The sequence below is a fragment of the Nicotiana sylvestris genome, chromosome 9, assembly GCF_000393655.2.
Source record: "Nicotiana sylvestris chromosome 9, ASM39365v2, whole genome shotgun sequence".
NCBI lineage: Eukaryota > Viridiplantae > Streptophyta > Magnoliopsida > Solanales > Solanaceae > Nicotiana > Nicotiana sylvestris.
In genome coordinates, this window is record NC_091065.1 from 56,169,291 (window position 1) to 56,183,329 (window position 14,039).

Here is a 14,039-nt window from a genome sequence, read left to right on the forward strand (position 1 = left end):
GAGTTTTGACCTCTTTTTTTATATAATGAAAAATCTGAAAAAATTTCTCCTCTTTTCTACATTATTGCATTATTTTTTCAAATAAACATAAGTGTCAAGTGTGATTTATTCCCTTTATTGAGTTCGCTGAGGTTCTGTAATGTCAATTGCCAATATTACATAATAGTTATTCCATTCTATTCTGCGAGGAATTAATCCGAAACCTTGGTCAACGGTGAGGGTATTAAATTCCTTAAGGACACACAAGCAACTTGTGGGCTCGAAATTATTTTCTGTTTTGTTTATTGAATTAATTTTTCTTTACTTCTCTGATTTTTTTAACACGATTATTTTTACCAACAAACTTAAGGAATTTAATTTTAGATGGTTTGACACAGAAATTTCAGAGTAAAATTATGGCAGATTGTCTACTACGGTAAAAACGAACAAGCGAACAACATCTTCGGCGAAATCGAATTATTGTATTGATATGCTGTGTCATAATCCAAAACCCGCTATAGGTCGTGATAACGACCAACGTCGCCATTAGGCAAGCCAACGATGAACTACCAACTTAATTATTCATTTTTATTATTTATAAAACCATAAATCTTATTAGATAGATAAATTAATGCATTAAAAATTGTAGATACACACCTTTTGGATAAAATATAAAGTAAAAGTGTGTTAATGCTAAGCAAACCATAAACAAATTTTAGAAAATTCCAAAATCCAGTGTCACAGTGTATGAGCGTCTGCTAATGAGTGCAGTAATAGTATAACAACTATCAGGAAAAAAATAGACAGGATAAAGTAAATAAATAAGATGATGGAGACTCTGAGGACTGCGGTGTGTAGCATAGGAAGCATATCACCAAAAAGTCTCCTCAACAGTTGCGCCTACGCACCAGGATGACCACCAAATGAACCTGTCAGATCTTGCACGTTCAGTGCAGAAGTGTAGCATGAGTACGTAAATCAACGCATATCCAGTAGGTATCTAGCCTAACCCCGGAGAGGTAGTGACGAGAGGTCGACATGGACATCTACTAGAGGTCCAATAAATAAAATGAAAGAACCATAAGTAGGCATGAAATACAATTGGATCAATACAATAAGGAAGAGTAGATAACAAAATCCGTTAATAAATATTATCAGTTTAAATATCTCCAAATGCTACATGCTATCTCAACAAATAAGAACCATCAATTAGATATCCGATCTCAGGTTATAAAAAGAATATTATGTAATTTCTAAGTTTAATTAAGAGGGTAATCTCATGGGTATTCGGACTCCTAACAATTTTATGCACGAATTATGCTAAGGTCATTCGGCCCGATCCAAAGTCATGTACATACACTGCCGAGATCGTACGGCCCGATCCATAGATGTATCTCATATATACATATACTATCGAGACGTTTGGCTCGATCCCCAGGAAGAGAAGAAAATTATGGATTTACGACTCGCATAGTTACTGTACAGGGGTTAGAGACGTAACGTAAACATGATATTTACCATCAATTGATTATCCTCCCAAATAACTTACAGAATTGAGATTAGATCAAGCATGATCTCTATTAGCTTTCGCTTATAGTCTTCAAGCAATCAAACTAATAATTAAATTCAAGTAATATAATTTATTGCATAATAGAGTCCTAGGTCTACTTGGACATAAACATGAATCTAGCTACATACAGACTCTCGTTATCTCGTGCGTACGTAGCCCCCACAACAAGTAGCACATATCAAATAACTTACCTAGGGGGTAGTTTCCCCCTATAACACCTCAACCAATGCCTATCAATCCGAAGCTAGTCAAACGACGTGCAAATCAGTCAAAATATACTCCAATGCTTATAATTTTACATTTGTAACAATCCTCAACTTCGCTCGAAAAGCCAACAAAGTCAATCCTCCAGCCCATATGCCTGGATTCCAAAAAATTTTGAAAATAAACATTACCTAAAATACCATGAACTCAAATATATAATTTATTCCCAATTTCATGTTCAATTTCATGATCAAAATCCAAATATATCAAATTCTAGGTTTTTTTTCTTCAAAATCTCACAATTTCTACCAATTTTCATGTTTATATCCTTGTAGAATCCATATAATTAACATACAACATGTGAGAATTACTTATCTTGCCATAGATGACGAAAATCTCCCCTTGAAGAGCTCCAAAAATCGCCCAAATCATGAGAGAAGTGGGAGAAATGAGTCAAATCCCGAAATAAATTGAAGTTTGCCCAAACTTTTCCTCTTCGTGATCGCGGAAGAACCATCGCGATCGTGAAGGAAAAAAACATTGCTTCCCAAACTTCCTCTATGCATTCGAGCCATCGGGTCGCGTTTGCGAAGGCATTAGATCCTACTGCTTCACGTTCGCGGCATAAGCGCCGCATTCGTGAAGGCTTAACGGCTTCAGGTCCCCCAACTCCCCATACTTCTATGCATTTGCAACTCCCCATCGCATTCGCGAAGCGTAACTCAGCTTCTTCTCCGCATTCGCAAACTCTTTGTTACGTTCGCGATGAAAATTTTCCAAAAGTCCAAAAACCTTTTTTGCGATCGCGTAAGTCCACTCGCAATCGCGAAGCACGAAACCGGCAATATCTAAATAGTGCACTCGAACTGCCCGTCTGCCTGGAATGAAATGCCATACTCAGCTCGACGTGCGTGCCCAGCTCTCATTGAACTGCTCTTCAAAAATGCGATGTGAATTGTGTGCCTCGATTTGAGATTATAGATATGGGCACTCCATGAAGGCGAACAATCTCCCAAATATAAATCTGAGTCAGCTGCTCTGAAGAATAGGTAGTCATGACTAGAATGAAGTATGCAAACTTGATTAGTCTATCCATAATGACCCACACTGCATTGAATCTCCTCAAGGTCCATAGACGCCAAACCACAAAATCCATAGTGATACGCTCCCACTTGCACTCCGGAATATCAAGCCTCTAAAGCAAACACTCGGGTTGCTGATGCTCGTGCTTCACCTGCTGACAGTTCAAATATCGAGCAACATACTCAACAATATCCTTCTTCTTACTCCACCACCAATAGTACTGCCTCAAGTCCTGGTACATCTTTATGGCACCCGGATGAATGGAATACCGTGAATTGTATGCCTCCTCAAGTATCAACTCATGCAACTTATCCATATTCGGAACACAAACCCAACCCAACATCCTTAACACCCCCATCATCACCAATAGCCCATTGACATCACTGTGTCCTTTAGGACAAGCAAGTGGGGATCAACATAGTAATGTGCCTTGATACGCTCAAACAAAGAAGATCGTGAAACCACACAAGCAAAAACCCGACTGGGATCTGAAATATCCAACCTTACGAACCGATTGGCCAAAGCCTAAACATCCAATACTAACGGTCTCTCCCCAACTGAAATATAAGCAAGAATCCCTATGCTTTCAGTCTTCCTACTCAAAGAATCGGCTACCACATTGTCCTTCCCCGGATGATAAAGATTGGTGATATCATAGTTCTTTAGTAGCTCTAACCACCTTTGTTGCCTCAAGTTCAGATCCTTCTGCTTGAACAGGTGCTGGAGACTCCTGTAATCTATATAACACATCACAAGACATGCCATAAAGATAATGCCTCCAAATCTTCAGCGCGTGAACAATGGCTGCCAACTCCAAATATGTACATGGTAGTTCTTCTCATGGGGCTTCAACTGACGTGAAGCATAAACAATAATTCTACCCTCTTGCATCAACACATATTCAATGCCAATCCATGAAAAATCACAGTAGACTGTATAAAACCCTAATCTCGGAGGTAAAACCAGAACTAGAGCTGTAGTCAAATAATCTTGAGCTTTTGAAAGCTCTCCTCACACTCATCAAACCACCTGAATAGGGCACCCTTCTATATCAATCTAGTCAATGGTGCTGCTATAAATGAAAACCTCTCCACAAAACATCGATAAAACCCTACCAACCAAAGGAAACTTCAGATCTCAGTAGCAGAAGATGGTCTGGACCAACTCTAAACTGCCTCAATCTTTTTCGGATCCACCTTAATCCCCTCACTGAATGCTACATGAACCAAAAACGCCACTTACTCAAGCCAAAACTCATACTTGGATAATTTAGCATATAACTTCTTCTCCCTCAAAGTCAAGAACTATATCCTCAAGAGTTGCTTATGATACTTCAGGATGCGAGAATACACCAATATATCATCAATGAAAACTATGATGGAAGAATCAAGATATGGCAATACATTGTTCATCAAGTGCATAAAAGTTGTTGGTGCATTTGTTAGCTCAAAATATGCCCAAAAGATATCACCAGAAACACGTAGTGAACATAGCGGTCCTGAAAGTCGTCTTCGGAATATCTAAAGCCCGAATCCTCAACTAATGGTACCCTGATTTCAAATAAATCTTCGAGAACACCCTAGCGTTGATTAAACAAATAATCAATTTGCGGTAGCGAGTAGTTGTTCTTGATGGTAACCTTGTTCAACTGCATGTAGTCAGTACATATCTATATAGAACCAGCTTCCTTCTTCACAAATAGAACCGGCGCACCCATAGGCGACACACTAGACCTGATGAAATACTTATAAAGTAACTCATATATTTGTTCCTTCAACTCTACTGGTTCCATGCGATACGGTGGAATAGAGATGAGCTGAATGTTTGAGACCAAGTTAATACCAAAATTAATATCTTTGTCGGGTGGCATGCATGCCAGGTCTACAGGAAACACATCTGGAAAATCCCTCACTTATGGTACTGACTCGACGTTAGGAGTATCAACACTGACATTTCTCACAAAGGCCAAATATGCCAAACAAGCCAAATATGAAAACACACTATTGGGAACATGATCTAGGGAACCTTTCCACTCAACCCTAGGCAACTCTGACATCGTCAATGTCATGGTCTTTGCATGATTGTGCACGGTGAAATCGGAGGGACTAATTTCCTTGTCATTATGATGCCCCGCGAACATACTTCCCAAGGCTCAAGACTGGGGTCGAGTTTTTCCTTCGAGGACTGTCGAGGCTCGACCTCGGGGCAATGTAGACCAACAGCTATATTGGAAAAGAGGGGAGTTCCCTAAGGGTGCAGCCAGAGCCGATAAAGTCTATCAAGCTGGCCTGAGCCCGCATCATGATATCAACTAGCTATCCCATACCCTTTTCTTTATCATTAATGTATTTTGTACTATGTTGGGATTCCCATCCTATATAAAGGGAAACCTTGTCATTTTGTAAAGCTCTCTTGTTGCTTCAGCTGCTCTATACAAAATATACAAGAACATTCTCTTTGCTCTCTAACATATTCTCTTGATATTATTGCTTTTATTTATTATCTTCATTATTGTTCATCATTTATTGCTTATCATTGGCCATAAAGAGCCTTCGTTGATTTTATCATAACTGTTAGCCATACTTCGATTACCTTCGATAGTTCCCAGTCGAGCTCCGAAATTGACCTCGAGGCCCCCAAATCGACAAGCTCGAGGCCCCGATTGTTAGCCTATCGGTTTGACTATCACCCTATTCTTAACTCTTGTTTTGTTTCTAAGTCTCACATACATAGCATCAACTGCTTAACAACTAGCATAAAAGTAGATCACGTATTTTTAGAGTCCCATAATCAAATATAATTGTTATTACCATTTTCACGATAAACATTTTGGCGCCCACTGTGGGGCTAAAAATAATAGCGATTATTTTCTTGATGATTTTGTCACATAACGCAAGTTATCTTTCATACTTGTTCTTGTCCAAGATATTCAAATTTCAGGTCGAAATTCCTAACTCAGTAAATAGAGATGAAAATAACTACCTGGAGAACCGGGGAGAGAATGATGTGGCTGTTCCAACCTGGGCACAAAAAGAGATCCCTCGGTATGTTGTTCATATGATTATTGGAGGGATCGGCATTCCGCAAGGGCCCATGATCAAACGGACAAAAATATTCGCCACAATAGAAGGACCGATCCCCGCGAGGCCGAAGACACCCTCGCATTCAGCGAAGAGGATCTCTAGACCTTAACAGAACCACACAACGACGCACTGGTAATCTCATTTCTTTTAAAAAATGTTCAAGTTAAACGTGTGCTCGTGGATCCATGCAGCTCAGCCAACGTAATCAGGTCAGGGGTAGTAGAACAACTTGGGTTACTCGACCAGATCATACCCGCCTCCCGGGTCCTCTACGGCTTCAACATGATCGGAGAAGTAACAAAAGGAGAAATCACTCGCCTAGTCGACACGTCTGGCACAGTTCAGAACACAAAGTTTCAAGTCATCAATGGCGACATAAGGTGTAATACATTGCTTGGCAAGCTATGGATACACAACATGGGGGCAGTGCCGTCAACCTTGCACTAGATGATTAAATTTCCTACAAAGGATGGCATAACGACCATATATGGAGAACAGCATGCAGCGAAAGAAATGTTCGCGATTTATCAGGAGGAGTCGACCCCCATACTCCCGACCTCGAATGTGTCTGGGAGAATACAGACCCCCGAGGATGATGAAGAATATTTCCTCGCTCCTCAAACTTTCGTTGCCTTCGAAGAGTTGGATGCAACGAAATCGACCATCAAAGATCTGGAGCAAGCTGTTTTGATCAAACACCTCACCAATCGTAAGGTATACCTAGGAATGGGATTAACCCCCGAACTCAAGAAAAAATTCATTCAATTTCTTATCGATAATATCGATTGTTTCGCATGGTCCCACTTAGATATGACAGGTATCCCACCGGAAATAACCTCTCACCGACTGAGTGTCGACCCTAGGTTTAAACAGATGAAGCAAAAAAGAAGACCCCAGTCCGAGATAAAATACACCTTCATCAAGGATGAGGTAACAAAACTGCTTAAAATAGGGTCCATTAGAGAAGTAAAATACCTCGAATGGCTGGCCAACGTAGTAGTGGTACCCAAAAAGGGAAATAAGCTAAGAATGTGCGTAGACTACAAAGACTTAAATAAGGCGTGTCCAAAGGATTCGTTCCTATTGCCTAACATTGATCGTCTGATCGATGCTACGGCCGGCCACAAGACCCTTACCTTCCTCGATGCCTATTTGAGGTACAATCAAATTCAGATGAACCCACAAAGACAGGGCGAAGACCTCGTTCATCACAAAGTATGGTACCTATTGTTACAATGTAATGCTTTTTGGACTAAAAACATGGGGGCTACATACCAGCGTCTAGTTAATAAAATGTTTGAGAGTCAAATAGGTAAATCCATGAAAGTTTATATTGATGACATGCTAGTTAAGTCCCTGCGCGCAGAGGACCATTTAACTTATTTGCAGGAAACATTCGACATCCTCAGAAGTTACAACATGAAGCTCAACCCCGATAAGTGTGCCTTCGGAGTAGGTTCGGGCAAATTCTTAGGCTTCATGGTATCAAACAGGGGGATCGAGATTAACCCCGATAAAATCAAGGCCATCGAAAAAATCACAGTGGTAAATAATATAAAAGTCGTGCAACAGCTAACAAGACGAATAGCGGCTCTGGGCAGATTCATATCAAGGTCATCCGACAGGAGCCATCACTTCTTCTCCTTACTCAAAAGGAAAAACAACTTCGAATGGACTCCAGAATGCCAACGCACCTTAGAAGAGCTGAAGCGATATCTGACTAGCCCGCTTCTGCTCCACACACCAAAGGAGGATGAAACACTATACCTATACTTGGTCGTATCCGAGATAGCGATAAGCGGGGTGCTAGTTTGAGAAGAGCAAGGTACGTAATTCCCTGTTTATTATGTAAGTCGGACCCTACGGGATGCCGAAACTAGGTATCCACACCTTGAAAAATTAGCTCTTACGTTAATAAGCGCATCGCGAAAGTTGAAACCCTATTTTCAACGCCACCGTATTTGCGTTCTAACGACATACCCCCTCCGGAGCATATTGCACAAACCCGAGCTATCTAGTCGATTGGCCAAATGAGCCATCGAACTTGGGGTTAATGATATCGAGTATCAACCTCGAACGGCCATTAAGTCCCAGATTCCGGCGGACTTCATGGCTGATTTCTTGCCCTCCCTCGTGCCTGAGGTAGAAAAGGAACTTTTACTGAAATCAGGCACGTCTTCTGGGGTATGGACCATGTTCACTGATGGCGCCACAAACGTGAGAGGTTCTGGACTTGGTATAGTTCTAAAGCCACCTACGGGCGGTGTGATAAGACAATCTATAAAAACTACAAAATTGACTAACAATGAAGCCAAGTACGAGGCTATGATTGTAGGTTTAGCACTGGCCAAAAGCCTGGGAGCTGAGACCATCGAAGCAAAATGTGATTCACTCCTGGTAGTGAACCAGGTGAATGGGAGCTACGAGGTCCGAGAAGACAGGATGCAGAGGTATTTGGATAAGATCCAAGTCGCATTACGTTGCTTCAAAGAATGAACTTTAGTCCATGTACCTCGAGAGTAGAATAGCGAGGCCGATGCCCTCGCAAACCTGGGACCATCTATTGAGGAATATGACCTACTCCCCGGGGCTGTTATTCGGCTATCTAAATCAGTGATCGAGGAAGGTCACGCAGAGATTAATTCCACCAGCCTAACATGTGACTAGAGAAATAAATATATTGATTATCTGAAAGACAAAAAATTGCCCGCGGATCCAAAGGAATCGAGGGCCCTGCGAACCAAAGCAGCCCAGTTCTCACTTGATGAAAACAAGACTCTATACAGAAGAACTTTTGATGGCCCTCTAGTAGTATGTCTGGGGCCGAGGGATACAGATTACGTACTCCAAGAAATTCACAAGGGTACTTGCGAAAATCACTCCGGCGCCGACTCTTTGGTCCGAAAAATAATCATGGTAGGCTACTACTAGGACAGCATGGAAAAAGATACTAAGGAGTTCGTCTAAAAATTCGATAAATGCTAGAGATTTGCCCCTATGATTCACCAACTCGGTGAACAGCTACATTTGGTCTTATCACCATGGCCATTCATGAAATAGGGGATGGACATCTTTAGGCCCCTGCTGACGGCACCAGGTAAAGATAAATTCATTTTATTTATGACTAACTATTTCTCAAAATGGGTAGAAGCGCAGGCCTTCGAGAAGGTAAGAGAAAAGGAAGTCATTAACTTCATCTGGGACCACATTATGTGCCGATTCAGGATTCCCTCCGAGGTAACATGCGATAACGGGAGGTAGTTCATCGGGAGCAAAGTAACACAATTCCTTGAGGATCACAAAATCAAGAGAATCCTATCGACCCCTTACCACCGTGTGCAAATGGCCAGGCCGAGTCCACAAATAAAACCATCATCCAGAACTTAAAAAAGAAACTGGAAAGTGCCTAGGGAAAGTGGAGAGAAATGTTGCCCGAAGTGCTGTGCGCATACCGAACAACTTCAAAATCAAGCATAGGGGAAACACCTTTCTCTCTAGTATACGGCTCCGAGGCTTTAATACTAATGGAGGTCGGGGAGCCGAGCAAATTCCAACACACCACTGAAAGCTCGAACAATGAGGCCATGACAACGGCCCTCAAACTACTAGATGAAAAATGAGAAACCTCGCTGGTCCGGATGGCCTCCCAAAATCAAAGGATAGAAAGATATTATAACAGAAGAACAAACCTCTGACATTTCAGAGTCGGGGACTTGGTTCTAAGGAAAGTCACCCTTAACACCCGAAACCCTAATGAAGGAAAGCTAGGCCAAAATTGGGAAGGACTGTACTGCGTCCTCGGAGTAGTCGGCAAAGGGTCTTACAAGCTCGGTACCATGGAGGGTGAATAGCTTCCAAGCAACTGGAACATATCAATGCTAAAACGATATTATTGCTAGGACATCCGATGGAAAAATCCGAGAACATCCTCGAGTACCCGTTGCACTCTTTTCCTTCGATCAGATTTTGTCCATAGAAGGGTTTTACCGGCAAGGTTTTTAACGAGGCAACGGCCATACGGCACCTAAGGAGACTCAACAAAGTATTCGACATTTCTTTTACAATCCACCTCGAATACTGGGGGGCCTCCCCTCAGAAGGTCACCTACTCGGGAAAGCCAAGACACCCCAAATGAGACCTCGATAGGAAAAGTAATGTACCGGACCAAACGGTCGAATGGACCGTGCCCATATAGAGCAACCAAGATTTTAACGGCAAAAACATGTACACTTGTACCAGGTAATCGAAGAAAACTTTTCATCAAAGCATTTCACGCTTCAAAAGAAACTCGATGTTTTAGTAAAGAGGACTCCTCTGTCAAAAATGTCCTGAACATTCGGAGACTGGCATCAACAATTCGACACCTGAACGACCCATGGGTCAAAGCTCCAAACTCAAAGCCCCCAACGAGGCAACATCAAGATCATAAAACGTCTCCAAAATCGAAGGTGTCCCGAACACTCGAAGACTGACGCTGAAATCTCAAAAATTGCATGACCTCAGGGTTTGAATCACCAAAATCGTAAGCCCTCAATGAGGCAATACCAAGTTTACAAGTAATGGCTCCCGAGTCGAGAAACCCTCGACAACTCGGGGGCTGCCGTCAAGCGCCACCTCCATCGACTTATCAAAACTCGAGGTCGTAAGGCCACATGCGGGCAGCCTCGATCCTGTAATACCTACATAAGGCAATATCAATATCTATAAGACCTCAAGAAAGGCATGAACAATACTTGTACAAAGTATCCAAAACTGTAAAACCTCAAAGGCATGAAAAACTGTAAGACCTCAAAGGCATGTAAATTTTGTAAGACCTTACTAAAGGCATAAACCTGATCGCAAAGGCTCGGCTATATATCAAACTTGTAAGACCCCTAAAAAGGCATATCCTCAATATAGATGCCGAAACTACTTCACTCGGGACTTAAAGGCTCCGGCCAAACACAAATGACTCTGGTCACAAGGCTGTACCAACCAAACTAACGCGACTCGGGGACGTCCGACTGTCGCTACAAAATCACAGGCCTTCAATTACTTTGAATCTACTTCGAAAAGAACCGGTTAAACATGTTACCCTCGATACAGGCAAAAGAGTTTCAACCACGTCAGCTCCTAAATATTGTCTTTAAGATACTCAACCTCCGAGCCAAGCCTTCCGAGGTGCTCGATCATCGTTATATAATGACTCATAATCGAGGATTTTTATTAAGCCATCGAAGAGTCAGGCAAACGCTATTTTAAAAAATCCTTATCGAGGGAAAAATAAAGCCCACATAAAAGGTCTCTTCGACCCAAGCGTAAGAGCCATTGTCGCCAGCCTAATGAGCCTTAGAGCCACAAACATAAAAGGTCGCTTCGACCCAAGGCGTAAGAGTTATTGTCAGCAGCCCACACAAATCCAAAACTTGAGGGTCGAATGAGCTCAAGTCGAAACCCGACTCAGAGATTGAACCCAAAATAGTTAACTAAATATACCTAAGACCAAAGTGCAAGAGCCATTGTCGCCAGCCTAATGAGCCTCAGGGCCACACATATAAAAGGTCATTTTGACCTAAGGCGTGAGAGTCATTGTCGCCAGCCCACACAAATCCAAAACTTGAGGGTCGAATGAGCTCGAGTCAAAACCCGACTCGGAGATTGAACCCAAAATAGTTAATTAAATATGCCTAAGAGCAAAGCATAAGAGCCATTGTCGCCAGCCTAATAAGCCCCAGGGCCACCCACATAAAAGGTCGCTCAGACCCAAGGCGTAAGAGCCATTGTCGCCAGCCCATATAAAAGGTCGCTTCGACCCAAGGCATAAGAGCCATAGTCGCCAGCCCACACATATGGTTGCTCTGACCCAATGCGTAAGAGCCTAAGGGCCAGCTCAACATTCTAAAAACTTGAGGGTCAGATGAACTCGAGTCGAGATCTGACTCGGAGACTGAGCTCAATCTAATAAAAACGCTTGAGAGCAAAAGCATAAGAGCTCAAATACCAGCTTACTCTAAAAGGGCGACGAGACCCAGTATGTATGAGTCACTGTCACCAGTGCTAAGATCAAAGGTCATGCCGGCCGTATACATAAAAACCAAGTCGCCCGACGATAGCAAAGCCCGAGGGTCTAACCCGAAGTCTGGGACCTTGGATCGAAAGTTAAAGTACATCATATAGTATTTCCAAAAAACAAAAGGGATGGAAGGGATATGAGATAAAAAGCCTTCGTATAACCTCTAGGGGGATGTTTACAAGTCTTGAAAAAGCCCTTACAAAGAAAGAACCGAACAGAATCCTCATCTACCATCGAACCTATATCTTCGATGTCTCTACTAAAGGTTGCACTCCGACAACTATGGGTCCTTTAGCGGCCCCTCTTCGACGGCCTCTTCCCTTCTGGGGGCTTCGCCTTTATTTTTATCACCTCCTGAGCCACTGCTCAGCACACTTCCGAAAGCAAGCAAGGCAACATCTCTCTTCTCTAGGGTCTTCACCCTCTCGAACTCGACAAGCAAAATTATATCTCCTGCATGTATGTCCTCAAAAGTCTACCTCCGAGATCCTAATCGAGCACACTCCACTGCCCGAGTCAATCTCGGCTCGACCCCCTCAGGTGCCCCCCGGCTTGAGTGTTTGTCGCAATAGCATCCTCTCCATGCAAAGATAAAAGCGACTCGACTTCAGTTTTGATCTCGGATAATGCAGCCACCAACTCAAAATGGAGACCTCTGTACTTGTTACTATCCTCCCTCGCCTCACTAAGCTGACGCCCAACTAAGGTCACCTTCTCCTGGAGGGCATCCCTCTCGGAAGTTATCTCTCTCTCATGCTGTTTGAGTTCAGAGACTTCGGAGTCTCTAGCCCGCAACTCCTCCCTCAGCAGGGCACTTTCCTTCTCAAACTGCACAAATCAGATCCAAGATGTTAAAATACAAGAATCTGGCAAAGCATTCAGATAATGGCAAACAGGGACTAGATAACCTGCTCAGTAAGGAGAGCCTTCTCGCACTCGAGACGGGTCACCTCGACATGATACCGGGTGAAAGTCTGATTGTAAAGTGCCTTGGCTTGAAGCCATGAAAAAAGACAAATTAGAAAGACAAAGGTCAAGGCAATCGAGGCCCGAGCAACAGGCATGGTTTTCAAAGATTACCCTGCTCATCTCACCAAAGACAAGGGAAGCATCGATCTTAGGGACTCCCTCAGAAATGGCTAGAAGCCTTTCGAGCGCATCTCCGCCTTTGACAGGCATCCCCGCATCGGGAGATTCTTCATGCGGGGCATCTCGCACTCCCTTAGGAGGTAGGGTCGTACCCTGAGGAGAATCAATCACGACCACGACACTGGCGGGGTCAGTTAGGACCATCCTTTGTCCATTCAAGGCCCCAGAACTAGGCCCCTCCGAACCACCTAATGAAGGCACCCCAGACCGAGGGGAACTCTGACCACCGACCAGCTCGGGGGCAGAACCCGATACTTCCTTAGTTGCCTCTCTGCCATGAAGTGGGACCGCAACGACATCAGACTTAGGCTTAGAAGCCACCATCTCTAAGACCCCAGGATCGGTCAGGTTTATTCCTCCCTTGGGCATTGGCGAGAAGCTATTTTCTTCCTCACCCTCAACTCGAGGGTTTCCCACCATTTTCGGGGATAGAGTTGTCAGGTCGGCCCTAGCTTCTTCCACTTTAATCTTCTTAGATTCAGAAGGCCCGTCCAACGGGTCCCTTTGTCTTTTCTTCCTTTCATCGGGTACCAAATCATCCTCCCCGCCAGGTAATGCTCCCTTCATCAAGGGGACTTCCCCCAGACCTGTACATATGCAAGAGGTAAGCACAGGGAACGAGAGAGCTGCAATTCATGATTTAGGTTGAGAAGAATGACTACAGCAAGGGTAGAGACTCACCATGATCTTTAGCTTCCCACCGAGCCTGGGACAAATCGCGCCACACTCGCTTATCATACGAGCAAATCGAGTCCAGGCGACCGACCCAACTCGGGAGGTCTGTGACCGCGCCAAGATAAATTGTTGCAACTGCATTAGCAAGAGAAATTAAGTGCCTGAGGGAATGTCGTAAAAAAGGAGCGAGGAAATAACTAGGTAACATGTCTACTTATGTTCCACATTCCACCTCTCGGGAAAC

At 43.3% G+C, this 14,039-nt stretch overlaps 1 protein-coding gene across 1 annotated transcript; it reads left to right on the forward strand.

The window, feature by feature from the left end:
* The first annotated feature begins 8,028 nt into the window (after positions 1 to 8,028).
* On the forward strand, positions 8,029 to 8,415 carry LOC138877604 (uncharacterized). Its single transcript, XM_070157229.1, has one exon. The coding sequence runs from the start codon at positions 8,029 to 8,031 to the stop codon at positions 8,413 to 8,415; it is 387 nt and encodes a 128-aa protein (XP_070013330.1).
* Positions 8,416 to 14,039: the final 5,624 nt, after the last annotated feature.